Below are 27710 nucleotides of genomic sequence, written 5' to 3' on the forward strand. Positions count from 1 at the left end.
AACAAATGATAAAAAAATTTATTATAAAAATATTTTTTGTTTCCTTCGTACAGCGCTTCTAAAACCGGGCGAAATTCATGCCTCTACAGTAGAATACTCCCTTAAGATTGTAGTCTGTGAATTTTTATCATTAATGATAAAATCTTCTTTTTCTTTAATTGTTACTTCCTTGAGAATTGTTGTGCCTGAAAAATAAAATAAAATAAAATTTTTATAAAATATAAAAGGTATCAAAGTTTTTTTTTAATCAGATACATTTTGTTTTATTTAAATAAATCATTTAAGATTAAGTATTACTGAAATTAAATTATTGTTGGCTTATTTACTCAATAATTTTGTATTACATTTATCAGTGTGGTGTATGATAAAGTACAAATATTTAAAATAAAAAAACAAAAAAAATATTTTTTCTTTCAATTTAATTGAATTTGATTAATCATTTCATACAATCAAAATAAAATATTGAAATTTTAAGTAAAGATTCAAGTTTAAAATATTTAAAAAAATTGCAAAAAATTTTTTTTAGCATTTAACTATGCTAAAAACTATGTTTAATGTTTTCAAAAATTAAAAACAATTTTTTTTTCTATATAGTGTGATATTAAAGATTAATTTATGAATTTCAATTAATTCAAATAATTACAACTAATATTTTATAAAATGATTAATTTTTCAAAAATTTAAACGATGTGAAACAATTAATTCAAAAAAATATTTCTAAAATATAAATTATCAGAACATTAAATATAAATTAAATATTATTATTATTAAATTTTAAGTACAGTGTTAAATTGTTAAATTGTGATTATTATAATCAAAAATAAAAATAATAAATAACCAATTTAAATTTAAAACTATTATTTTAATCCTTGCTCTAAGAAATCCAAAGTAATTATTAAAAAAAAATCCAATAAAAGTAATATTTATTCACCTTAAAAAAAAAATAAACAATCAATGCCTATGTTTTTTGTGATGCTTAGACTTTTTGTGCTTATGCCTGTCCCCAGACCTGTCTCTCCCACGATCTCTCCTCTCATGTTTATTTTCTCTGCCCCTGGACCTACTTCTATCCCTATCTTTTTTCTCATATTTATTTTTACCACCCCTAGACCTCTCCTTGGACCTGCTGCGTTCTCGATCTCTTCTCTTGTCCCTTGAAGAATAAGAAACGTCCCTCCTATCATCATCGCGCTCCCTCTCAACATAACCATTGACCCTGCTCCTTCCATCCTCCAAGTCCTGAGTTTTGTTCTTGTACTCCTCGTACTTGGAAATATTTATAACCTTTGAATTCTTATCGAACTCATCCTTGGAGACCGGGTCAAGCATCACCTCGCTGAACGTCTGAACATCATCCACCAGAGATAGCTTCACCATAACTCGGCCTTTGTCCTCGTCAAAGCCCTTCACCTCTCCATAGTGCCCCATCAACCTGCCCGCGATGAGCTTGACGAAGCAGCCCTTCTCCAGCTTCAACTCTTTTTTGCTATCCCCTGAGCTTGAGGGTTTTTTTACCACCTTGTCAGCTCCCAGGCCCATTCCTCGTGGCCGCGAAAGCGGGACCTCTGTGGTCACCAGCTGCGGCTTCTTACCGATTCCTCTGTTAGGATGCCAGCCCATTCCACGCAACATCGCCATTCCGAATTGATCTATTGGAATTCTTCCGTAATCCTCCAGAGTTGACTCTTCCTCACCGACAAACACATTAGATTCAGTCATTTCTATTTTAAAATCATTAGTTTTTTCGACTTTTATTTTTTTCTGGCTGTCCTTTAATATTTCTTCAGCAGCAAGACGGTCCCATTCTTTTTCATCAATTTCTACTTTATTTAATTTACTTACATTTGATATTTCCTTTTCTTCTTGATCATTTTCTTCAATTTCTATTACCTCGACTACTTTTTTTATTTTTTCTACATCTAATATTTCTATTTCTTCTTTTGATGATGATTTTAAATTATCTGAAGCTGCAACTGAATCTTTTAATACTGGAGCTGGAGAATTTGAATTTTCTAAAGCTTCTGGTGTAGAATTAAAATTTTTTGATGATGCTTCTGTAGAATTTAATTTTTTAGAAGATTCTGAAGAAGTACTTACATCTTTTGAATTTAATTTTTCTATAAGTTTATTTTTCCAACTATTACTGCTTTCTATTAGCGGTATAACCAGCGGACCATTTACCACCTTTGTTTCATTGATAAGTTTTATTGACTTGTCATCAATGCATTTAATATAATCCTTTTCATCTTTGACTTTAGCTTCAACTGGAGCTTTCAAAAGAGGCTTTCTGGATGACTTTGAAAAGCCAAATGATATTTTCTTGTTTTCCTGAGTCATTTTTATAGAAAAAAAATTGACACTATTTATTTTACACTAATTAAATTATTTTTCACTAAATATTCACTGATGTTATCGTTACTGTGCATTAAATAAAAAAACACTGTTTACTTGCAATTTAATGTGAATAAATGAATGTAAACATTGCACGTGCAAACATAAACGGAGACTGAGTTTGTGTTTAGTGTGTGAGGTTATGCGCAACGTTCTCAAACATAAACTTTGTTGTAACCACCCGCTAGCTCGACTGTAGATCTAAATTTTTCTGGTTGGATTAATGCGGTCATTGCAACGCGGTAGGGCGCTCAACTCGCGGAAATGTGGCGGTCCGGTCGCCTCTCTCACGCCACAGCGGCCTTACACTGAACTAAATATACCTCAACACCACCAACGACGAGAGAGAAAACTACAGACCTTCCCGCCTACAAATTATTATTATTATTCTAATTACCAACCGACATTACGCGCTACAGCTGTAGCTCACTAAAAGTTTATTTATTTAAATGTAATTGTTTAAACTAAGTGTTCGTTTATAATAAAGTTTATTAGACCACGAATTTACTGATCACCTATTTATTTAATAGTAGTAGTAATTTACCCGCTACAGAAATTAGAAAGAATAGTCGCGGGAGAATTTAAATGACATTTGAATTAAAAAAAAATACATATATATTATTTTATTATTTAATAATTGATAATTAAGGTAAAAGCCCCAATTATTGACGCTATAAGATACAAAGTTATGATTTCATTTTTTTTAAGCAATCAAATATAAATATCAATGAATTTTGTTTGTGGTAATGTCTTCAGTAATGTTTTAACTAATCAATTTCTTTTTTTAAAATGATAATCAGTGATATTTACTAATTAATTTTAAATAATTAAATATATGATCTGGATACACCAATTATTGACGGGTTAAAAAACTGATTGATCTAATTATTGACGTACCGTAACCCCAATTATTGACGCCCCTACTGCACATGCGTCGAATCATTTGGTTATATTGGTAGAGTAGGTGTCGTTTACGCATATCCCGATGATACATATGTATCAATTACCCAAATCCCGATGATACATATCCCAATTATTCAAATTTTGATCACACATATACCCAATGATACATATGTGCAATGATCCATATCCCGATGATACATATCATAAAACAAAACAAAATCGCTAATAAAAAAAAATTAGAAAAACGGTTCACCCTAAAGGCCATCCCTGCAACTTCCCGCTAATTCCATATCTGGGCGCTTAAATTGTACTTATGACATTTTTGAGATTTTTGAGCTCAAAATATAATCTATGTGATATTTTGAGCTTGCTGAGTTCAAAGAGATAATATTTCTATGCATTTGAGCTCTCTCAGCTCAAAAGTCTGATAGAAGTTTTATAGAACACTATTTTTGGAATTTTCAAACCCCAATAACTTTTGAATGGATCAACCGATTTTCACGAGGTTGGCGGCATTCGACGCAGTTTTATCATCCTCATCAGTTATTTTCAGGTTTTAATTGATCGAACCAAAAATTTTGGAGTAATCCCGAAAAAACACTTTTTTCAGTTTTCTTTCGTTCACGATATCTCTCGAACGAATCAACCGATTTCGACCAGCTTGGTGGCGATCGACGTGGCTTTTTATTATCTAGAGCTAATTAATTTTTGGAATCGATCGGTGGAGCCGTTTAAAAGTTTTAAAAAAAACCACATTTGAAAAAATTTTTTTTCTTAGTTTTTTTAAGATTTCTCAAAATCTACTGATCCGAATCGGTCCAAATTATACTCAAAATCTAAGTTTGGCCAAGCCCTTTCAAATGGCACCAACTGCGATGAAATCGAATCAGCCGTTCAAAAGTTATAAGCGGTTCACATACTTTCACACACACACATACATACATACATACATACATACAAACATACAAACATAGTGACAACCTCGCGGGAGTAGTCAGGGAAGCTTCCTAGGACCTCAAAAAGTCGAAATCTGATGAAAACTCGATTTTCGAAAAACGGGGTAAAACCAATAACTTCCCGATTTTTGAAAATCTTCGATTTTCTTAGCAGGAAGTTAAAAATAGGTGGCGTTTTTATAATTATAATCTCCGGTAAAAAATAAGACACCACCTATTTTTATCAACGATTTTGTTTTGTTTTATGATATGTATCATCGGGATATGTATCATTGCACACATGTATCATTGGGTATATGTGCGATCAAAATTTGAATAATTGAGATATGTATCATCGGGACTTGGGTAACTGACACATATGTATCATCGGGATATGGGTAAAAGATACCCGCTCTATTGGTATTTATCAAAAACTTGATATAAAGTAATCAATATTATTAAAGTTAATTAATAATAATTTCTATGAATGAATAATTATTATGAAAAATATAACAATTTATTTAAAAACTTATTTAACACTAAAACACACCGAGTTATTTGACAGTTAAAAGCCTTGAATATAATCGCGTATATAGCGTATTTTATACTTAAAAAAAAAGGCGTCATAGCGCTGTCGACTGGCTGTCAATATGGGATTCACCATAAAAATTATGAACTAGTTATTGACTCCCATTATTTAAATATTATAAAGCATACAATTAATTTTGATTATTTAATTTTATAAATATTTCATATATTGTTAATTAAAAAAAAAAATAGATCATATAATTACATGAAAAAATTAATTTAAACTCGGCAGTTAAAAAAAATGCTTTTCTAACCAAAGTTGTTAAGAAAATAGACGCTCGTAAGCTGATTTGATGAACTGGTGCTAACTTTATTTTTTTTTAATAATTAATATTTAATATTTTGAACTGAATGTGATTTTTTTCAATTTTTTAATTAATTAGAATTTAATAAAAATTTATTTGATCGTTATTCTTATTACAGATAATTTAATATATTTAAAAATAATTTAGGGTGTCAATATTTAGACCCCCGTCAATAATTCGGGCTTTTACCTTAGCTGAGATTTATTGAAAATAAATCTTCTACTTTATTTGTCTGTATTAACATAAAGTTCCTGATTTTATTTGTTGAGAATAATAATAATAATTAATAATTGTGTTGAAAATAAAATAAAATTCACTCTCCAGTGCTGCCGCGCATGCTTTGAAACACTTTTAAAGTTTATAACCTCAAAGAATAGTTCGTGTGTGGTGTCTTGATAAACATTATCGAACAATAATTAATAAACAATGTCCTTAATTTTAAATAATGTATGTATAAAAACAATTTTTCAAATTGATTAATTTATTTATTTAATTGATAAAAAAAAAAAAAAATTTATATGATGTTATTGTCAATATATAATACTTGAATACCATAAGTGCAATTTTTTGAAAATATTTTTAGCAATAATTTTGATTGATAAATTAATTCCAAAAATGATCAGATGCCAATTGATTTTGGTATCTATTTAAAAAAATTTTTTTTTAATAATTGTTGGTAAAAATTCTAACTGCTGTAAAGTATTAAATTCACTGTCATAATCATAAGAAATATTTTTAATACTGACGGTACTAAATAAATTGAAAAAAAAAATGAATTAATTTCCAATCGGATATAATTGCAATTTTTAATTATCAATCATAAAAAAAAAATACTGAATATAATTTAAAAATTTATGACATTAAAGTTAACAGACACTTCACAATTTTTAAATTTTATTTAACAAAAAAATTATTTTTAAAAAATTGCATTTTTAATTTTTTACAATTTTTACATACGTCAATTTTTTTTTTATAATTTCTTTCTTAAAAAAATTCTAAAAATTATTAAGTATCTACTATATTAATTTTCATTAATATTTTTCAGTTGTCAAAAGCCCTGCAGCTAAAAACGCTTCAAAGATCAATTCATGTGACAGCAGCGGTTGAAAAATGTCGAGCAGGTCGTTACAGACCAACAATGAAACGCACCAGAGCGCTGACTTACGAGATGGCGCAAAAACCGTTTCAGCTTGTCATGAGAAAATCTTGGAACGTTTGGAACACCTGTAAGTTTAGTCAGATAATTGTAAAAAATTTTTCATAATTCTGCCAATAAATTATCAACTTGAATCTTTATAAAATAGCAAACATCAAGGATGGCAACAGACCCGCAGAAACAGCAGTGGAGGATGAATTCATCCGGAGATTCATGGGTGGTACCTTTCACAACATTTTCGTATCTGAACTAATCATAAAACGGCAGCATAATATCATTAGGATTGCTGGTATAATTGATCGGAAAATTTTGCCTAGAAAAATATACTTTTTAACTGGATTTAGCCAGGAATTACTTAGCTACTGGCTTCAGTGCCCGGTTAAACTGGAACTTCAATCTGTTCCTACCAAAGAAGATATGGTATTCAAGTATATTTAATGTAATTAATCTTTTTATCGTTAAATTTGTATTATATAATTTGTAATAAATAATAAATTAAGTAAGTTGAAATTTTTTAGAATGAAAATTAATAGACATTGACAATTTTTAAGATTTTTTTAAAGATAAGTTATAAAAAAATATTTATTCGTAAAAGTTTAAAAAACTATAATTATATTTTTTTTTTTAATAATTAAATTACTTAAAAAATAGTAAAATGTCTGCTAATTTCAATTTCAAATTTATCTTAAATTTATTATCTGTACTAATAAATGGAGGCCTGGATTTTTTTTCGGTTACACTGCGAAAACTACTGAACCAATCGGAATAATACTTATACCATAAGATGCGGCGTGTTTCGGAGAAGGTTTTAGTATATAATATGTTGATGATTACTTATCCGGAACCTATATTTTTTTGACTTGGAAATAATGAATTTTTATTTTAACAAAAATTTATTCTATTCAATTGTCATTTGTTTAAAATAAATTTTTTAATTATATTGATTATGTTTATATACTAAGCAGATTGCTTCACATATGAGACCTGCAATTTCTTTATCTGAAATTTTTAATGCTCATTAAAATTTTTTTTTTTCATATCAATTATTATTAATTTTTTTAAGAAAGACACGGAAATGTTATAATGATTGCACATTGAAAGTTACAATGAATATTAGCTAGAATAATTACATGGATAAGAGGCGCATGCCAATTCGATAGAATTAGGAATCTGTGCAAGTCAAAACAATACTCTAATTAAATTTCGGGTTGCGGTCAACCAGTCAGATCGACATTCCGAATTATTAAAACTCTAGAAAATTTTAAATTCCGCTACATTCAAAGTTTATAAAATACATTAGTTTAAGTAGAATACCAGCCGAAAAACAATTTTGTAAATTATAAAACACCGGGTTATCGAATATAAGTAAATATAAATCTTACATTCCTCAAGAGTTAAAATTAATTTGATTTCGAAAAAGGTTCGTTCCGATGTATATTCATCCGAATAATGATTCGGCCAAAAATTACTCATCCAAAAAATTGGAAATTTTTCTTAGATGGTCCACCTTTACAAGCATGAAATTTGAGTGTTTTATATACATGCTTGTAAATTAAAATAAAATAAATTTTAAAAAATGAATTAATTTAAAATTAATTAAAAAAAATTTCTAATCTAAATATAAAATTATTTACATTTTTCGGCTAAATGAGTGTTCGTCTGTTCATTCATTTTGGCGCACAAGTTTTCGTTGTTATGTTTTTTAATTTATTGAGACTGTGACTTTGAAAGATTCTATTAATATAGCTTTATTTAAGACTATATTTTTCGGAATTTTAAAATTTGTAAAATTAATTATTTTAAATTACATTTAATATTTACTAGTTCTAGGTTCTAAGTTCTAGTAATTTATTAATTCGGAATGTTGTCAATCTGACTAGTTGACTGCAACCCTAAATTTCAAGTCTAGATTTAAAAATGCAATTCTATAAAGCGCCCAGCGGAGCGGGCGAGTGACAGTTAGTAAATAAATAAAACAAAAGTCAATTCAATTATTTTTTTTATTACACACAATAGATGAATTACTTAATAGCCCACATACAGTTTATTGAATTTTAAATTAAACTTATGAATATTTGTGTACAGACAATTGACTGAATGGATATTGAACGATACCAAATAATTAGAAAAAATTCCTTGAATTTAAAATTTAAAAATCTACTAGATAAGACTTTAATCTCTTACTTCATAATATGCCTTTACAACTTATTTATTTTTATTCAATATCCAACCAGGTCTCGCACAGCTTTTTGTACTTTTGCACTTTTTGCGAGTATTTATTACATATGTATAAATCAATATCAAAAACAAATTTTAATGACTCACATCACTTGGTAATATATAAATTAATTAATTACGTATATATAAATATAATTAGATTGTGTTAACTATTTTATTTTTATTTTTTTCTTCAATTAAATGCATTCGTTATTTTTCAGTCATTTAATTAAAAAATGCGATTATCTTATTTTAAATCGGATGCATCTTGTATTGTACATAATTCTTAAATATTAAAAAAGTGCAAAATATGTACTTTATATATTTGTAATAATTATCTCAAATTGTGCGATATTTTACTTTTTTAATTCGTTTAATTAGCCCACGAGACCCGGTATTTATTTTATTTAGTTTTTTATAATTACTTTTACTATTAGATATAATTTTCTTTTTTAAATTACGACGAAAAAATTATAAGCGACTAAATTATTTAACTCATACATAAATATTACCAAATTGCTTCGATTTATATTATTGCAATTAATCTAAAATTTTTCACCCAAAAAACTGAAATTTATATTTGTTGTAATTATAATTTTTTCGTCATAAAAATTGCCTAGATAAATTATCCATAGTTTAAAATAAGTGACATTTAAATAAATTTGATTAAGAATCAGCGCAATTAATTAATTATATTCTACCTAATTATGATTCAATAATAATAATAATAATAATAATAATAATAATATAATAAATGAAATAATTTAAAAATTACAATTGGTTCAAAATATCTAATGGTTAAATTAATAATTGTACAAGTTAAAGATGAGATTCTAAAATAATATAATTGTGCTGGATAATTTATGAATTATTAAAGTTGAAAAATTTAATTTAATAATAAATAAATTATTATTATTATTACTGATAAAAAAAAAATATTGAAAAATGAGTTTACTTTGTAGAGTCAATACATGATGCATCTCAATTAGGCCAGAGATCGAGTTGATTAATAATAAATTACTGCCTTGACACTTTAATGGAAATTCTGAACACCTAATTCGTTTAACTAGTTATTTTTACAATATTAATTACTATTAATTATTTAAATTCACGATTTGCAAAAGAAACATTAATTACTTAAATATTTTATAAAAATTATTGCTTAAAAAAAAAAAAAAAGAATTAAATTAAGCCTAGAAATTTCAAATTATTCCGTAAAACCGCTACTTGTTTCATTCAATTATTCTGCCATTTAATAAATCTATAAAAAAAATTCCATTCGTTGTATTTAAATATTAATTGATTGATAAGTTACAAATATTATTTTTAAAATTTATTTACATAAAAATAATTGTTCCCGTTTAGTCAAACAAGTAAAAAAAATATTTAATTGAATGATAAAGTAGCAGAATTAAATACTTATAAAAAATACAATTAATAAAAATACCTAATAAATATTTGGATAAATAAAAAATGAAAAATGCATTGATAAATTACGTGAACATAAATCATTAATTACTTACTTACAATATCTATATATAATATTTATAATAACTATAATTATCTATTAGTTTATTTATTTTTATTTATTATTTAATTAATTAATTAATTATTCAGTGATAGATTAATTAATTAATTAATTATGAATATACGTGGCCAATAAGAACAGATTTGTACTTGAATTGAAATTGTTTAGCCAACTCCAATCATTTCGCACAGCCCAGTATAGCGTGTTTGTTTTTATTAATTATTTATCAATAGTCATTATTATTATTGTTATTTTTATTAATTATCATTATCATTATCGCTATTATTATAATTATCAATATCAATATTTATATTAATATTATTATTATTATCAATAATATTTCCATTTATTATTTAGTGTTTTAAATGTTTAAAAATACAATTTTCATTGGATGGCAGCATTCTTATCAAAAAATTGGCTTGGAAATTGTTGTAATGACATTTAGGAAGTCGTAGAATTTTCGTTATTTTATTTCTAGTAGACTCTAGATCATTTTATTAATAAATATGTGAATTGTTCCAATTAGTCTCAATATCACAGAGGTTTGATCGGAATATTTTGTTACACTTTACTTTATCATTATTATTTCATTACTTATTACATATCAAGAGTTTCAATATAGAGCAATTCAAAAAAAATTTTTTTTACATTTAAAAATTAATTATTTAAAATTTTAATTTTTATATAATAATTTATACCAATAGATAAAATAAATTTAAATTGAAGCTAACTTAAAAAATTTTCAAATGGACGATCATAAAAAAACTAAAGTAAAAAACTGCCGGATAAATATTAAAAATATTGCATTAACATTTTACAAAAGTGAAAAAGTAAATAAATTATAAAAATTGAATTTATTGCTTTTAAAACTCTTAATTATTTTACTTTTTTTTTTTTTTTATTTTTTTATTTGGTAGGAAAATAGGTATCTACAATTACCTGATCGCATATCATTAATCATTATAGACAATTAATTACGTTAAATGATATTCTGAGATTAATTAATAAATTGTCAGTTACTTAGTTTAAAATACAATACACTATACATGGGCTAAACGCATTACAACTGCTCCCATCACCTATTACTTTATTTATCAATTAATAATCATTTTTTACTTATTATCTTCATCATTAATATTATTATTATTATTAATATTAATATTATTATTTGATAAATTGCAAATGTTCTAGAGCCAGAATGTAAGTGAGTTATCGGACATTACGCTATTGAGTTATTAATTAAAACGTTCCTTTATTTATTATCGTTAATCATTGTTGCTGTTATTATTTTGGCCTAGATTACGTTGGCTGCTGCTACCTACGTGATATCAAGCCATTGCTAGTTCCCTGCGGTGTCATTTCTAGCTCAACTAGCAACGGAAAATGATCTGAAACACATTTTTTTTATAGTTATTGTTTTTTCTTTTCATTTATAATTTTTTATTTTTATAAAAATATTGAAACTAGGACAGATAAATTAAGAGATATATTTTTCTATTCACGTGGAAAAAATATACAGAAAAATTTTTTTAATTTATAGTTTTTTTTTCTTGTCAAGACATAATTGTCAAATTTATAATTTTAAGAAAGCTTTGTTTTATTTTTTAAAAATTTTTAACGTGAAAATATCAATTTTACATGGAAAAAACTTTAATTTAGTGTAAAAAAAATTTTTAATTTACATAAAAAAAATCTCAATTTAGTACACGGAAAAAATGTTAAATTTATAGTGTGGAAAAAATTTGAAATTTACATGAAAAAAAAATGCAAACTTTAGCAGATGAAAAAAATTTTTAGTAAATTTACAAGAAAATATAAATTTAGAATGTGAAAAAAATTTTTTTATTTACATAAAAAAAATTGAAGTTTAGCGTGTGGAAAATATGTTAAATTTACACCGATAAAAATGTAAATTTAGCGTGTAGAAAAATGATTAAATTTACATGAAAAAAAAAAATGTAAATTCCGCACTAAAAAATTTTTAAATTTTATATTGGAAAAATGCATTATAATATTATTAAACTATATAAAATTATGTAGTACTAAACTTACAAATCTTATAAATTTTTTTTGAGTATTTGATTTTTACAAATCCATTCCTATTAATTTAACAGTTAATTTTTGTTAATATAACATAAAATAACCGTGTAATTTTTGCATAAATATTTCTTTAATTTTCACATATAATTTTTTTCCGTGCAAGTTTCCAACATTTTTACAATAATTTCATTTTTGTTTTAAGCTTTTATTATATTAACAAATAAATATTAATTACCTGATGGTATATGAGGGTGAGGGCATCCGACAACACTATTTTCTCTAAACCAATCGGCGCTTAATGGTCCTAGAATACCTAACGGAGTCATATTCAATTTCGAATAGAAAATGTAGTCTATTATACCCTTGAAATCATACCTGTAATTTAAAAAAATTTAATAGATGATAATAATTATTTTAATAATAATTAATTATGTAATTACAAAAAAATACTTACGTATAATTAGTGTAGGGCATAATGTTTTCACTATAAGCAGAAGCGAGCTTGAATGAATGGATAAACTCATTGGGCTTATCGCACCCAGATATTTTCTGTAAGCACGATTTGTAAGTCAGTTCTTTGAAGTCGCGGTGATCTGATGCGACGCGTCCTGATGTAAGAAACTCGATAACTCCTACAATTAAATAATCAATTAGTAACAATTTTTATTAAGAAATAAAATAAAAATAAAAATTAATAATTACCAGAGTCAGGCAAAGAATTAAAATCACCGCATAGTAGCAATTGGACATTAGAAGCGTCAGGTTTGTGACCAGGGCGAAATGATTGACTGGCTTGTTCTAGCATCGAGCGTAATTCATTGCTCAGCATCATTGTTTGAATTAATTTAACATCACAGTACTCCGGATCCCAGTGTATATGTGCAGTGCATACTAATATCGGCTGTTGAATTTGTGCTGGATCCGATGGTATTCCTATTTAGTGCAAATAAAATTTAGGTACTCATCAATTGCTTCATTAGTCATTACTTGTCTGATGTAAATAAATATGTTATCAATTTATAAAAATAATTCTAAATTTAAAAATAGTTTTTCATTTAAATATTTTATAAATTTTTTAAAATAACTTTTATTTATTTAAAAATAATTTTTAATTATTCAAAATTGATAAAAAACAATTATTCTAAATTCAAGAACAATTCATATTTTGATTTATTTTAATGGAAAATTTAAACCAACTTTTAAATTATAAATGCATTAATTTTACAAATAAATTTCATTAATTTAAAAAAAAAAATTTTTGATTATCAAATATCAGCATTTAATTGTTTAAAAGTTTAGAATTAATTCAACACTTAAAACTAATAAAAGAAAATAATTATTCTAAATTTATGAATAATTAATCTATATTATTAAGAGAATAACCGAAATTTTTTGGCCAGTGTATTTATATGATAAAATGGGTTTTTATGGTTAAATTTGGTATCGTTGGAAAAGTTTCGACCTGGAGCTGTGCCTTTTCATGGTTTCATATTATTCTCACCAATAGTCAATTTATGATGATAAGTCTTGAGACTGCATTCGAAAATGCCCTGTCTTTAGATACATAATTAAGAAATGACCTTGTATCTCGTGAACTATTGACATTTTTAAAGATATAAGCTCATTCCGATGTTACACTCATCAAGATCTCTCATTTAAATACCCACATCAATTTTTCATATATAAAAAATATATTAAAATGCATGTGGGTACTCAAATGAACGGTCTTGATGAGTGTAACATCAGGATGAGTTTATATCTTTAAAAATGTCAATAGTTAACAAAGTACAGTGCAATTTAACAAAAGTCATTATTTAATAAAGCAAAATTTTATTTATTTATAATTCAAAAGTCACGACAGTCACATAGTAACTGCACGGTTGCTAGTATTTTATAAATTTCTTAACATAATTTTTAATTTTTAAATATAAGCATTTAATTATTTTAAATTTTAAAATAAATTTAATTTTTCAAAATTGATAAAAAACAATTATTCTAAATTCAAGAATAATTTATATTTTGATTAATTTTTATGAAAAATTCAAACCAACTTTTAAATTATAAATGCATTAATTTTACAAATAAATTTAATTCATTTATAAAAAAATTTTTAATTATCAAATATCAGCATTAAATTGTTTAGAATAAATTTAACACTTAAAATTAATTTAAAAAAATCATTATTCTGAAGTTATAATGATTAATATTTTAATTAATTTAAGTGTAAAATTCAAACCAACTTTTGAATGATAAATGAATCAATTTTCAAATACAAGTCACCATTATTTAAATTAAAATTAAAAAAAAAAATAAATAAGTAAATTAAGATGAAGAAGATATATTATGAGGTTATAATTACAATAAAATTATAATTATAATAATAATAATAGTAATAATCACAATGACTTTATTAAAATAAATTTAAACCTAGTACAATATCATCTTAAAAAATAACAATTAAAGTAAACACTCCATAGAGCAGCAGACACGGGTAAGCAATAAGCAGCCGCTGTTTTTCTTCTCCTGACATGGCTGAGAAGAGTCTGGACGCGGACAGAGTGGCCCAGGCGACGGCGAGGCTTGCTAGAAGTAGACCCGGAGCTCCACGGAGACTTGTAAAGATGCTTAATCCAGCTAGAGCGACCACCGGCAGCAAGCAGTATCCAAGGACAGAAGCCACTGAAGAAATAGTGACGTTCCCAGTGCTGCTCATTAGATACTGAAGCAGATACATCAACACACAAGAGGTCGAAGCCAGGCCATAGACGTAGCCAAAGTGGGCCTTGGATCCCGCCAGAAGAAGAAATCCCGCGAGTATCAAGCAGAAAGCTACTGGTCCAGCTAGGTCAGAGTCCTGAAGAAGGTAATTTGCGTCGTCGGTTTGACCTCGTCGGTGGAACGGGTTCAGCACTGCCAGAGTTTTTTGCATTATGCGGTCCGGGTCTATTCCCAGTTCTTCCAGCAGCGGAGGTTCGTCTTCTTCTTCGGTGAATCCTGGAGCTTCAATTATTTTTTATTGATAAATTTTTTTAAAATAAAATTTTGTTGCATTATGAGAATGATTCCAGCAGACGTTTGATAATTTTTTTTAAATTTGTGAATAATTTTATTATGAAAATTTCGTTAGTCAACTTTTAAAAACTTTTTTTTTATTGAAAAAGTTAATATAAATTAAGTTAGCTGACATCTAAAATTTTTTAGAATTTTTTTTATTGACAAAATTGTTACAAAAAAATAAAAAAAAAAAATTCAATTTTAAAAAACTTTAAAAACTATAAGGGCAATTTTTCAACAATATTATTTCATTCTAATTTAATAATTATAAAATAACTCCAAAAATTAACTATGTTGGCTAACTTTACTATTATAAAAAGTTATAACAAAAAAATTAAAAAAAAAAATTTTTTATTTGTAAAAAACTTGAAAAATTGTAAGTACAATTTTTATAAAATATTTTTTTGTTCTAATTTAATTATTGAAAAAGAATCTAAAAATCAAAAACGTTGGCTAACTTTAGTATTATAATTTTATTAACAATTTTACTATATATAAAAATGTGAAATTTTAATCAACTGATATTTAATAATTTTAAGATTTTTTTTAAAGGGGTATTCTAGTCTAGAAGCATGAATTTCAGGTAATTTTTTGAAGTACCGTAAAAAAAAGGCAATAAATATTTTTACCATCCATTTTTTTATGTTATTTATTAACATTACAAGGATACAGAAAAAAATAAAAAAAGTTGAAAATTCAAAAAATTAGCATCTGATAAAGTGGGGGGGGGGTCTCAAAAAATTGACCCGTGACCATGCCCACGATTCTAACCCACCTAGCAATCCGAAATAAAAAAATAAAAAAGATTATTAATCTAGACTAATGTCGCTATGGTATGAACTAGGGAAAAGTTGAAAAAAAATTTTTTTCACAAAATGGCGACTGCATGAAAAAAAAAAAATTTTTACTACTTTTTTTTACTTTTTCAAATTTTTTAAAAATAGTAAAAATTGAATTTTGGGGATGACTGTAGTCACCCCCCCCCCCCACTTCATCAGCTGCTAATTTTTTGAATTATCAACTTTTTTTATTTTTTTTCTGTATTCTTATAATGTTAATAAATAACTTATAAAAAAATGGATAGTAAAAATATTGATTGCCTTTTTTACACTTAAAAAAATTACCTGAAATTCATGCTTCTAGACTAGAATACCCCCTTGATAAATTGAGAAAATTTTTTTTAAATTCTACATGTAAGAATTTAAATAAAATTATTAATGGAATTTTAAAAAAATACTTTCTTAGAAAAATTGTATGTGTTCTAAAAATAAAAAATAATCCGATGTTGATTTTTCTGTTGATTTTAGGATCATGAAAAAATGTAAATAAGAATTTTCAAAATATATTTTTTTTATAATACTGAAGTTAGTTGTCAGCTGTCAATCTTAAAAATTTTTATAACAAATCAATTACAATAAAAAAATGCTTCTAAAAATGTTCACCAAGAACTTTCTTTAATTTTCACATATGAAATTTTTTTATTAAATTTTTTTCATAATAATTTCATTACTAAAAAATTCTAAAAAAATTTCTAATGTCTATCAACTTCAGTGTCATTTTCTTTTGCATTAATAAAAATTGAATTTATATAAAAAAAATAATGAACTGTCTGCTAGTTTCATGCTCATACTAAATTATCAATAATTAATAATTACTTTTCCCGAAGTCGGCGCTCGGGTACATCATTTCCCCGCCATATGAGTTCTGGGTCGGGTCCAGGTAAGGTTGCGAGTACGAGAAGTCGCTAGGCTGCTCGGTGCTGTAGTTTTGGAACTCGAATTGTTGGTTAGGTTGTCCGAATCCAGAGGGTTCGAAATTATACTGCCCTTGGGGAGGCTGTGCCCACATGTTATCTTGCTCGTTGTACCTCGACATTTCTTCTCACAAGTACTCAATAAACTTTAACTAGTTTTTTTATCACCTTAATTTGTTACACTTTCTCGGATTCACAGATACACTTTGTTGACAGCAAGACGAAAATGACGTGTTATTATTATTATTACCATGTCTCTGAAGAATTCTTGCTTGCCGCTCTGGGAATGGAGATCGTAGTTGATCAAAAATTCGACAGATGGCGCCACTATGACAGTTTTAGCTGTTAGTTAATTTTATACCAGAAATGTGCGCTATGCAATGACACTGACAATGACATTTGACAGGTTTGCTTTTCGAATTAGTATGTAAAATCTTGGACATTAATTTGTGTCAGTTTCTAAGTTTAAGGATTTATGGCCATCAATAAATTTGGCCGTTTGTAAACTCTAAAATTGGAAAATATGAAATTTTCTAATTTGTAAAATAAGCAAACCATAAAAAATGATATTATAAAAATTTTGAAAATATTAATAGTCAAAAGTAATGTGATGCAAGTATCATAATATAATAAAAATAAAAGTAAAATATTAGTTTTATTGGACAATTAACATAGAGGCTGGAAAGGCAAAAAATTATAATTGAGAATAATAATTGATGTTACCAAAGTCTGATACCTAATATGTAATATGTAGTATGAATGTGGAGAATTTGGTTTGTAAAAAATACTTATGTACATAATATGTAATATTTAAAATATTTTTGTAAAACACATAATTGTGATACAAATAAAGCTCTTAACTACTAGTCAAAAGTAAATTATACCTGTACTAAAATGTGACAAATAAAAAGACAGTCAACTGTAAATAATAAAATTTCTAAATGAATTCATTTTTAAAAAATGAACAGTTAAAAAAAAGCATTAATAAAACGTCATTAATCTAAAAATATCGGATTAAAAAAAAAAGAATTATTAAAAATATTCCCAATTAAAAAAATGATAAACTAAAAGTTTGAACATCTAAAACAACGTTACATTATAACTGAGAATATTTAAAATCACGAATTTTAAAACATGACGATCGCTAAATATTGAAAATTTAAAACCTGACAACTTGAATTCAGCTGATTTAAAATTTAGAAATCGCTAAAATCGGCCATTTCTAAACTTGGTAACTCGTTAAATCAGCCGATTTTAAACCTCGAAATTCATAAACCTTGCAGATTCTTAAAATTATTTAATTTAAAGCCTGGGCAGCGTAATATTAATGATATTTATGTTAAAAATTAGATTTTACATATTTTGAAATATAACAACTGAAAAATTCACTCATAAATAAAATAATTTTGTTTTTTTTTTATTTTTGTTTTATGTGGTGGATTCATGAAACTGTCAATAGAAATTTGATAAATTTTTTGTTGATAATTCTTCATTTTCTTAAATTATTGAAATCCAAAAATTCAATGTTTGGAGTTATATAAAAAAAGTTTTTCAGAGTACTAAAAAATCTAAACTATAAATAATTTTATTTCGTAATAATTTCATTTTTGAAATAAATAAGACCGCTATAATTATTAATTAGTATATAAAATATTATTAGCTTATCAAGTATCAATTCAACAATATAAATATATTTTACGAAAGAATATCAACAAAAAATTTATCAAATTTCTATTGACAGGTTTATGAATCCACCACATAAAATAAAATTAAAAAAAAACAAAATTATTTCATTAATTAGTGAATTTTTCGGTTGTTATAATTCAAAATATGTAAAATCTAATTTTTAACATAAATATCATTAATATTACGCTGCTCAGGCTTAAAATTAAATAATTTTAAGAATCTGCAAGTTTTATGAATTTCGAGGTTTAAAATCGGCTGATTTAACGAGTTACCAAGTTTAGAAACGGCCGATTTTAGCGATTTCTAAATTTTAAATCAGCTGAATTCAAGTTGTCAGGTTTAAAATTTTCAATATTTAGCGATCGTCATGTTTTAAAATTCGTGATTTTAAATATTCTCAGTTATAATGTAACGTTGTTTTAGATGTTCAAACTTTTAGTTTATCATTTTTTTAATTGGGAATATTTTTAATAATGCTTTTTTTTTAATCCGATATTTTTAGATTAATGACGTTTTATTAATGCTTTTTTTTAACTGTTCATTTTTTAAAAATGAATTCATTTAGAAATTTTATTATTTACAGTTGGCTGTCTTTTTATTTGTCACATTTTAGTACAGGTATAATTTACTTTTAACTTTATTTATATTTTTAAAATTTTTATAATATCATTTTTTTGGTTTGCTTATTTTACAAATTGGAAAATTTCATATTTTCCAATTTTAGAGTTTAGAAACGGCCAAATTTATTGATGGCGATAAATACTTAAACTTAGAAACTGACTCAAATTAATGTCCACGATTGTATGTATATGTAATTTTATTTATTGCTATTAGTTATTATGAAGAAGTTTTTTTTTTTTTTTATTATTTTATAATAACATTAAAGTTAGCAGTCCCTTAAACATTTTTTATTTTTTTAAATTTCTACATTTCAATTTTTTTGTCATAATTTATTTTTTATAAAAATGATTAAATGTCTGCTAAATTAATTTCATTATTTTATAGATGAAGTATCTTCGTTGGAAGCTTTGAAATTATTTTGTCAGACTAAATTATTATGATGACATTTCCGTTTTTATTTTCTTTACAGATTTATATAGACATTCAGGTATGAATATGAACTTTGAAAAATGAAATTTTATAATTTGGAATTTTTAATTTGAACAAATTTTTTTTATCTTTAATAAAAATTATAATGTTTATAATTAAATCTGCAGATATTTAAGCACTTATCGGTTTCAATTAATAAATAAATTATATGTAAAAATATGATACTTTGACATAATACTATAATTAGCCGACGTTTCAATTTTTTTTCATTTATTAAATTAAAACGGAAAAATATTTTTTAAAAATTGCACAGTGTTTTTCAAATTTTTTACAAACGAATTTTTTTTCAATTTTTTTGTAATAATTGTTTCTATAAAAAAAATTATAAAAATTTTTAGATGTCGGCTTACTTAATTTTCATTACTCAAACGGAAAGATATTTGATAATTTTTAGGATTTTTTAAAATAAATGATACTGAAATTAGCAGAAATCTACTATAAATAAATAAATTACTGTAAAAAAATACTTTTAAAAATTTATAATATCCATAACTTTTTGTAATTTCTACATGTGGAATTTTTTTACTAAATTTTTTTCATCATTTAGATGTTAATAAAAATATATTAATAAAAGATGATAATAAAATTTTTTAGATGTCTGTTAAATTCAGTGTCATTTAAATAAATTAACTATGCAAAAAAATATATATAAAAAAAATTCTGCATGAAGAAATTGTAAGAAGTTTAATATGCAATTTTTTAAAAATAATTTTTCAGACGTTATTTATTCGTTAAATAAGATTAAAAAATTGTCAAGTTTTTTTTTTGATTTCATTGTTAAAAAAATATTTGCCTTCTACGTTTTTTTACAATTCCTGGACGCAGATTTTTTTGTCGAATTTTTTTTTCATGATTTAAAGTAAAATTCTTATAACCTGGGTACTGAAGGGTTAACAAAGAAATTAATTCTAAAGAATGTTTAAGAAAAATTACAATCACATTTTTAAAATTTTCTACAAAAATTCATTAATTTAAAAAATCCTTAAAATTGTTAAATGTCTCTTAAAATCAGTATCATAATTAATGAATAATAAAAAATAAATAATATCTAAGAACTAAAAAAATCATTGTATACATTTTTTATTTAACTGTTTTCATTACTCAACTTGTTTTTTATAATTAAAAAACTCTTTTATGCCCATTGCATTACGTTGATTAAAAAATAACTAAAATTATTAACTATTTATTATTGACATAAAAATTAACAATTCCAAATTGCAAGAATTAAAATTTTCAAAGTTCTTATCTTTACGCAATTAATATATCTACTCTCTTAAAATAAATCAGTGGAATTTCACTGATTCCAACCAGTGAATGACAATTTCACTGATTGAATCAGTGAAATTCCACCGATCTACTCTCTTAAAATAAATTAGTGGAATTTCACTGATTCCAACCAGTGAATGACAATTTCACTGATTGAATCAGTGAAATTCCACCGATCTACTCTCTTAAAATAAATTAGTGGAATTTCACTGATTCCAACCAGTAAATGACAATTTCACTGATTGAATCAGTGAAATTCCACCGATGATTTATTTTAAGAGAGTACTAAACTCAAAATAAACCTAACCAAAATTTCAATTAATCATCAATCCAAGCAAATTAAAAAAAGCTGATCCATCCCGTTGACCAAAAAAAATTCCAACTTATCTTCTCGGTAAAACTCGTAAGTAAACTCTCACCTCAAAGTAATTGAAAATCGAGAAAGTGAATTTAATTTAAGGCCAACTTCTACCTCAGTATAAATAAATCAGGAGTAGTTTAAATAATAAAAAAGATATAAACTACGCAAAGGATTTTATGGATATCACGAATGTATTACAACCGGTCGCGAAGTAGTATCTCCAAGTAAAGTTGAGGTTGAGAGAGCACACCAGCAGAACCAACGATCGACCGCCCAGTTCTCATAAATTACAGTGAATCAATATCACGAGAGTGGGCTTTACAAGAAAGCTTTTATCGGTCAGATGAATGGCCGAGTCTATGGCAAAAAAACATTATTAAAAAAAATATCCGAGATGAAAAAAAGTGAATGGAGGTTTTTTTTGTATCTGCCTATAGAAGCATAGAAGTATATATACATACATCCAACATGTAATATGAAAAGCTCGATAGAGCGATGCCTAAGGGATCCCATCAACCGTCAGTGTTTGTCTGCTCGTTTGACAGCTAAGCCAAGAGTCATAAATTCGCCAGCAGTCAAATATGTCACGTTTAATAATATCAAGATATACACTCACTCCTACCCAGGTGCGTTTTATTCCTTCAAAGAGTATTTAGCACGATAATAAATTTCATCGACTGGGTGATATGACATATGAAGCTAGCTGGTTATCAAGGGGCGCAGTGTATATTCACTTCTTCTTCTTGGTAAGAAGAAATTCATAAATATGTTGATAAGTAGGAAAATATTTGCACGACAACATGAGTGGGTAATTAATTAGGTGCTCCGATACTCTTCTCTTCTTTTTGTTGGTCTTGGTCTTGTTCTTAGTCTGGGTTGCGCTTCTTCTTATTCTTCTTATTATTATATTCTTATTTTACGTCCTCGTATTATTTTCTTCTTATTCTTCTTCTTCTCGTTAATTCCGCGGTATTTTTTATTTCCCGTACGGTCTTCAGAGCGTTGCGGTACAGTAATGGGAGCGCAGTGACATAATTCTCGTAGAATCTTGTCAAGGTGTGGTACTACAATAACAACTGTTGTTTTTCATCCTCAAAACTCTTTCAAGTAAAACATTGTCTGCAGTTTATTCCGTAATAAAGCTAACATTGTACCGTTGCAATCATTTATTGTCGACCTTTTATTTTATTACAAATAAATAATGCTCTTTATTTTCAAATTCAACATTATTCATTCTTCATAATTTACTATTAAATATTAATATTTTATTTAATAGTCTCGTTAAATTGAGTAGGCGAACTTTATTTTAGTTTCCAAGACTTGCACCGCATTAAATCATTCAGGAAAATGAAAAAAAATTCAATTCTAAGTTTAGTATCTAATTTACGACGCTTTAGGTCATTTTAATGCCCAAATTTTTCTTGCTACGTCGTGAAGAATAGTTTTAAAGTATCTTATTGGTTATGGGGTTATTCTTTTGTCAGAAAAATAATATTTCTAGATCTAAGAGCTGAATGATGGAGTATTAAGTATGTTAAATTCATCTTTTAGTCAGCGGAATTTAAATGGATAATTTTGTTCTTCATTTCATAATATTTCAATGCAAAAATAATACTTAGAATATTTTAAACAATCACATTTTTTTTATAACAAATAAAAATTAGAAAAAAAAAATTATTTCAAATTGTTAGTTTTGAAAAAAAAAATTTTTTTCTAAATGACAAAAAAATAACAAACTTAACATTTTTGATTTCTTAAATTATTTAATTTTTTATGAATTAAAAAAATTTTTTTTTGCTAAAAACAATTTTCAATATCATTTTTATAGGTTCAAATATTGTGGATTCTACTTTTAAATAAATACCAAATTTTTTTACATTAATAAAAATATTTTTGTTTAGATTTATAGTCCATGATATTTTAATCCATAAAAATAATATTTATAAATTTTTTAAACTATCACATATTTTTAGATAGATTTCATAGAAATCAATCTTTTGCATTGGTCGTCATGTCGGAATTTACTCGGATTTTTGTCGTAATCTCTCTAAACTAGTCGAGTAAAGCTCAAAAATTTAATTTGACCTATACAATTTATCTAACACTAGTTTTTAGTAATTTTATGGAGATTAAATTTTTTTTTTAGTTTTTGAGAAATTTGTAAGAAAACAGCATGTTTCCGCGATTGTGTCTACATTTCTTGACGGATTTTAATTTGTCAAACATATTCTTTAGACGATTACCTTGATTGATTTCGAAGATGAGTAGAATTAGTCTATTAGATTAATAATGGTACACAGTAAAAAATTTTGCGTCATTGCGTCAAAAAATTTTGTGTTAAAAATTTTTATATTAAATATTTAACATTCTTATGTGTAAATTTAACATTTATTCTGTTAAATCAACACAAAAAAATGTTAAATATTTAACACAAATATTTTTAACATCAAGTTTTTTGACGCAAAATTTTTTGCTGTGTAGCCACATGAGAATTATTAAAATTGAAAAAATCATAAAGTCGAATGGCACTTTTTTTTTCTTAACGTTTAAAACAATAAAATAATTGAAAAAAAAATTTTTTTTTGAAAAATGTTATTTTGATAATAAAAAAAATGTCTTCAAATGATAAAAAAATTGATTTCTTAAAAAAATTGAAAATAAAAAAGAATACTAAAAAAGGCCAAAGGAAGTAGATTTCATGGAGAATAATAAAAATACTACTAGGGTTGCATACGAAAAAAAAAAAAAATACATTTCTGTTTGATTAAACAACAAAGACGTCAAAACGAATGCAAAAGTAAAATTTCAGTAAATCTGTCTGAGAAAGCAGGTGATTTTTGGCCTAGACTGATAATGAGGTACACAAATTAAAGCTTATTTAATAAGCTTTCAGATGCCATTTATAGAATTTTGATAAGATATCGTGTTCAATTGTAATTGCACGAAAATACGGTAAAAGTGAAAATTTTTGCGATTTTTGAAAATTTTTGAATTGCTCTCATTTCTAAACTAATCAACAGATTTGGCTCATCTTAGAACTTAACCTCGGAAATCGTCCTAAGAATAAGTATGTTGCGTTTTATTGAGATCCGTATAGAATTACGGAAATTAGAGAAGAGACAATGCCGATTATATCGTATATACACGCAAAAAAAAATTGGGGCTGCCACATGATTTTCATGTGACTGCCATATGATTTTTTCATGTGGCTACTACATGATTTTCATGTGGCTGCTATATGATTTTCCTGTGGCAGCCACATGATTTTCTCATGTGGTTGCCACATGATTTTCATGTGGCAGGCAATACTATAATAATAGTTAAAACAACAATAATAATCATCATGATGATAACAATAATAATAATCGATATTATTAAGAGAATAAAAAAAATTTTGGCCAGTAAATTTTTATGATAAAATGGGTTTTTATTGTTAAATTTGGTATCATTAGAAAGGTCTCGATCTGGAGTTGTGCCTTTTCAAGGTTTCATATCATTCTCACTAATAGTCAATTTATTATGATAAGAATTAAGGCTGCATGCGAAAATGCTCTATCTCTAGATACATAATTAAGAAATGACCTTGCATCTGGTGAACGATTGCCATTTTTAAAGATATAAGCTCATCCTGACATTATACTCATCGAGACCTTTCATTTGAGCACCCACATCAATTTTTTCATATATTTATATATATTATATATATTTATATATGAAAAATATATCAAAATGCATGTGGGTACTCAAATGAAAGCTCTTGATGAGTGTAACATCGAGAAGAGCTTATATTTTTAAAAATATCATTAGTTGACAAGATAGCAATGTTAGTACTTAATTATTGACATTTTTAAAGATATAAGCTCTTAATTCTTATCATAGTAAATTGACTATTAGTGAGAATTATATGAAACCTTGAAAAGGCACAACTCCGGGTCAAGACCTTTCTAATGGTACCAAATTTAACCATAAAAACCCATTTTATCATAAAAATATACTGGCCACAAAATTTTTCTTATTCTCTTAATAATATAGATTATTATTATTATCATGATAATTATTATTTTTGTGGTTTTAACTGTTATTATAGTATTGCCTGCCACATGAAAATCATGTTGCTGTTACATGAAAATCATGTGGCTGCCACAGGAAAATCATGTGGCAGCCCCAATTTTTTTTGTATATATATATATATATATATATATATATATATATATATATATATATATATATATAAATAAATAAACTTTTGAACCATATACATTTTCTGAATCCGCTTGACGAGCTGAGTCGAAATATAGCAAAATTTTTCAAAAGTTCCGTCATGAGGACCAATGCAATAGTTAGATTTCTATGAAATCTACTAAAAATTGCTAGGCTTGGGTGGACACGATTTTTCTTAGATAAAATTCTAGTCAACATTAAAGCTTACAAAATAGGGCCTAGTAAATATGTATTCGACTGTTGGACATAAATTCAAATATGAATATAAATGTATATATGAAAGATGTTTATATAATGCACACAGGAATATAAAAGTTCAATTTATGACAAATCTTGAGGAGTGAATTTATCGACTGGAGCGGGGAGTGTGCCACTTTTCGCGTGTAAGACCTTAATAGATACTCGATAAAACTGGAGCGAACTTGATCTTTCTCGAGTATTAAGAGTACCAAGACCAAGTATAAAGGTATTATATGTGTATACATTAATAATGTTGATGTATACTATGAATACTACTAAGTATATCATATGATTGCGTGTCGATTCCATCCCAGTCCCCATCAATTATGTACGATCGAGCGTTAATTGGCTTGAATTACAAAAATCCGGATCCCGGCGTACAAAATTGTAACTTATATGTAATGTTGCGTATTTATTCTGAAATAAAAACAATAATGATGATGAACGAAAGGGCTGAGGCACAAACGCGAGTAGTAAGTGATGGTCGTTGGATCCTTTAGCACTTTTGCCTCTCATTTATTTCAAAGATCGTTAATTTCTGTTGTGCTATCTGTTATAAATATGTATTTATATTTATGTGTATGATAAGTGTGTGCATGGGCATGGTAGTGTATATTTATTGTATGAATGTGGGTAATAATATGTATAAGTACCTGATGCGTTTCATTACTGACGAAATAAGAGCATTCATGATAAAATGATACACGATTATAGTACAGGTTTACTCCATTTGCCATTTATTCATTTTTTTATTTCTTGTTACACTCTCAGTGTATGTTATGATCTTGAAATATTATTCCTATTTGTGTTATTTATTAGATTATGACAAGATAATTGATACTATTAAATTATTATAATATTAACATAGTTGATAACGATTTAATATCAATTACCCTTAATGGAAAAATTATGAGAGAAATAAACGCTTCTTTTTTATCGGGATAGTTAATTGAGACTCGTGCTAAAAATTATCGGAACTTGCAAATAGTTATGTGTGTTATTTATTATTATTTTTTTTTTTAATTATATTTGTAATGTCAATTCATTATCTACAAAGTAATGAAATATCTGCTTGGAAGGCGCATAAAAACCATCGCATGGATTAACGGATTTATTTAGTTATTATAATTTTACGCTAAAATAATTTTTTTTTGTTTAAGTAATCAGAGATAGAAATAAATTAGTTTAAAACTGTAATTAAATTTTTTTTTTTAACTCAATATTTTTTTCAGATAAAGAAATTAAAAAGTTTTTTAAATTTACTTTCAATCGCATTTGAATATTTATAATATTATTCAAAGAATTATGAAGTATTTTTAAGAATTTTGACAAAAATTTTATTCTCAAAAATTTCTGTAGAAAATGTATTAAAAAACTTGATAATAATATTAGTTACGGATCATTTTTAGTCTTACAGTCCCTTCATTTTTTGGGTATAAAAAATTGAAAAATTAAAAAAATGTTTTTAATTATTCTATTTACATTAATAAACAACAATTTGTAAAAATAAATTTCTTAATTAAAGTACCGGCAGGTAATGAAGACTAGGTAACGATATCATCTAAATAAAAATACATAAAACTTTCGAAGTTAGTCATATGTCAAAACTCGCAAAAAGTGGCCCGCGATTCATCATTGGTGAATATTAGCGTGCGCGCACAGTGCGCTATTTAAATTTCTAGTTTGTGATAAAATGAAAAATATCCAATTTAATCAGCAAGTTTTAATGTAAATCATTATTTAAGTTCATTTTTTTTTCAAATTTAACAAAATCTTAAATAATTATTTAAGGGTGTTCCATCCCGCGTCACACATGATATTTTTCATGTAAGCTGCATTAAAAATGCTAGTTTCAATGTCTGGAGCCAGCCAGAACTAGATAGTTTCAGACGAATAGCGAAAACACACAGTAAAAAGTTTTGCGTCATTGCGTCAAAAAATTTTATGTTAAAAATT

The 27710-nt window shown here is 25.9% G+C and overlaps 4 protein-coding genes across 6 annotated transcripts in view; 1 reads left to right on the forward strand and 3 right to left on the reverse strand.

The window, feature by feature from the left end:
- LOC123265184 (G-patch domain and KOW motifs-containing protein) lies at positions 1 to 2587 on the reverse strand. Its single transcript, XM_044728826.1, has 2 exons — positions 932 to 2587; positions 1 to 185 (listed from the first exon to the last, which is right to left on the reverse strand). Exon 1 carries the CDS (start codon positions 2335 to 2337, stop codon positions 952 to 954), a length of 1386 nt encoding a protein of 461 aa, XP_044584761.1. The 5' UTR covers positions 2338 to 2587; the 3' UTR covers positions 1 to 185; positions 932 to 951.
- Positions 2588 to 5415: 2828 nt separating this feature from the next.
- LOC123265185 (28S ribosomal protein S24, mitochondrial) lies at positions 5416 to 6781 on the forward strand. Its single transcript, XM_044728827.1, has 3 exons — positions 5416 to 5569; positions 6168 to 6348; positions 6427 to 6781. The coding sequence occupies exons 1-3, from the start codon at positions 5549 to 5551 to the stop codon at positions 6714 to 6716; spliced, it is 492 nt and encodes a 163-aa protein (XP_044584762.1). The 5' UTR covers positions 5416 to 5548; the 3' UTR covers positions 6717 to 6781.
- A 4124-nt stretch (positions 6782 to 10905) lies between these two features.
- LOC123265477 (CCR4-NOT transcription complex subunit 6-like) overlaps positions 10906 to 27710 on the reverse strand; it is a 602565-nt gene continuing 585760 nt past the window's right edge. For 2 of the 3 annotated variants that reach the window (XM_044729267.1, XM_044729268.1), the window contains exons 7-10: positions 12766 to 12996; positions 12518 to 12695; positions 12299 to 12438; positions 10906 to 11411 (exon numbers count right to left, since the gene is read on the reverse strand). In XM_044729267.1, coding sequence (XP_044585202.1) covers positions 11338 to 11411; positions 12299 to 12438; positions 12518 to 12695; positions 12766 to 12996 — 623 coding nt within the window. In that variant the 3' untranslated portion in view covers positions 10906 to 11337. The remainder of the gene's footprint in view (positions 11412 to 12298; positions 12439 to 12517; positions 12696 to 12765; positions 12997 to 27710) is intronic. The other variant, XM_044729266.1, reaches the window with a different exon arrangement.
- On the reverse strand, positions 14454 to 17135 carry LOC123265479 (protein YIPF5). Its single transcript, XM_044729271.1, has 2 exons — positions 16773 to 17135; positions 14454 to 15063 (listed from the first exon to the last, which is right to left on the reverse strand). The coding sequence occupies exons 1-2, from the start codon at positions 16990 to 16992 to the stop codon at positions 14507 to 14509; spliced, it is 777 nt and encodes a 258-aa protein (XP_044585206.1). The 5' UTR covers positions 16993 to 17135; the 3' UTR covers positions 14454 to 14506.

The sequence above is a fragment of the Cotesia glomerata genome, linkage group LG5, assembly GCF_020080835.1.
Source record: "Cotesia glomerata isolate CgM1 linkage group LG5, MPM_Cglom_v2.3, whole genome shotgun sequence".
NCBI lineage: Eukaryota > Metazoa > Arthropoda > Insecta > Hymenoptera > Braconidae > Cotesia > Cotesia glomerata.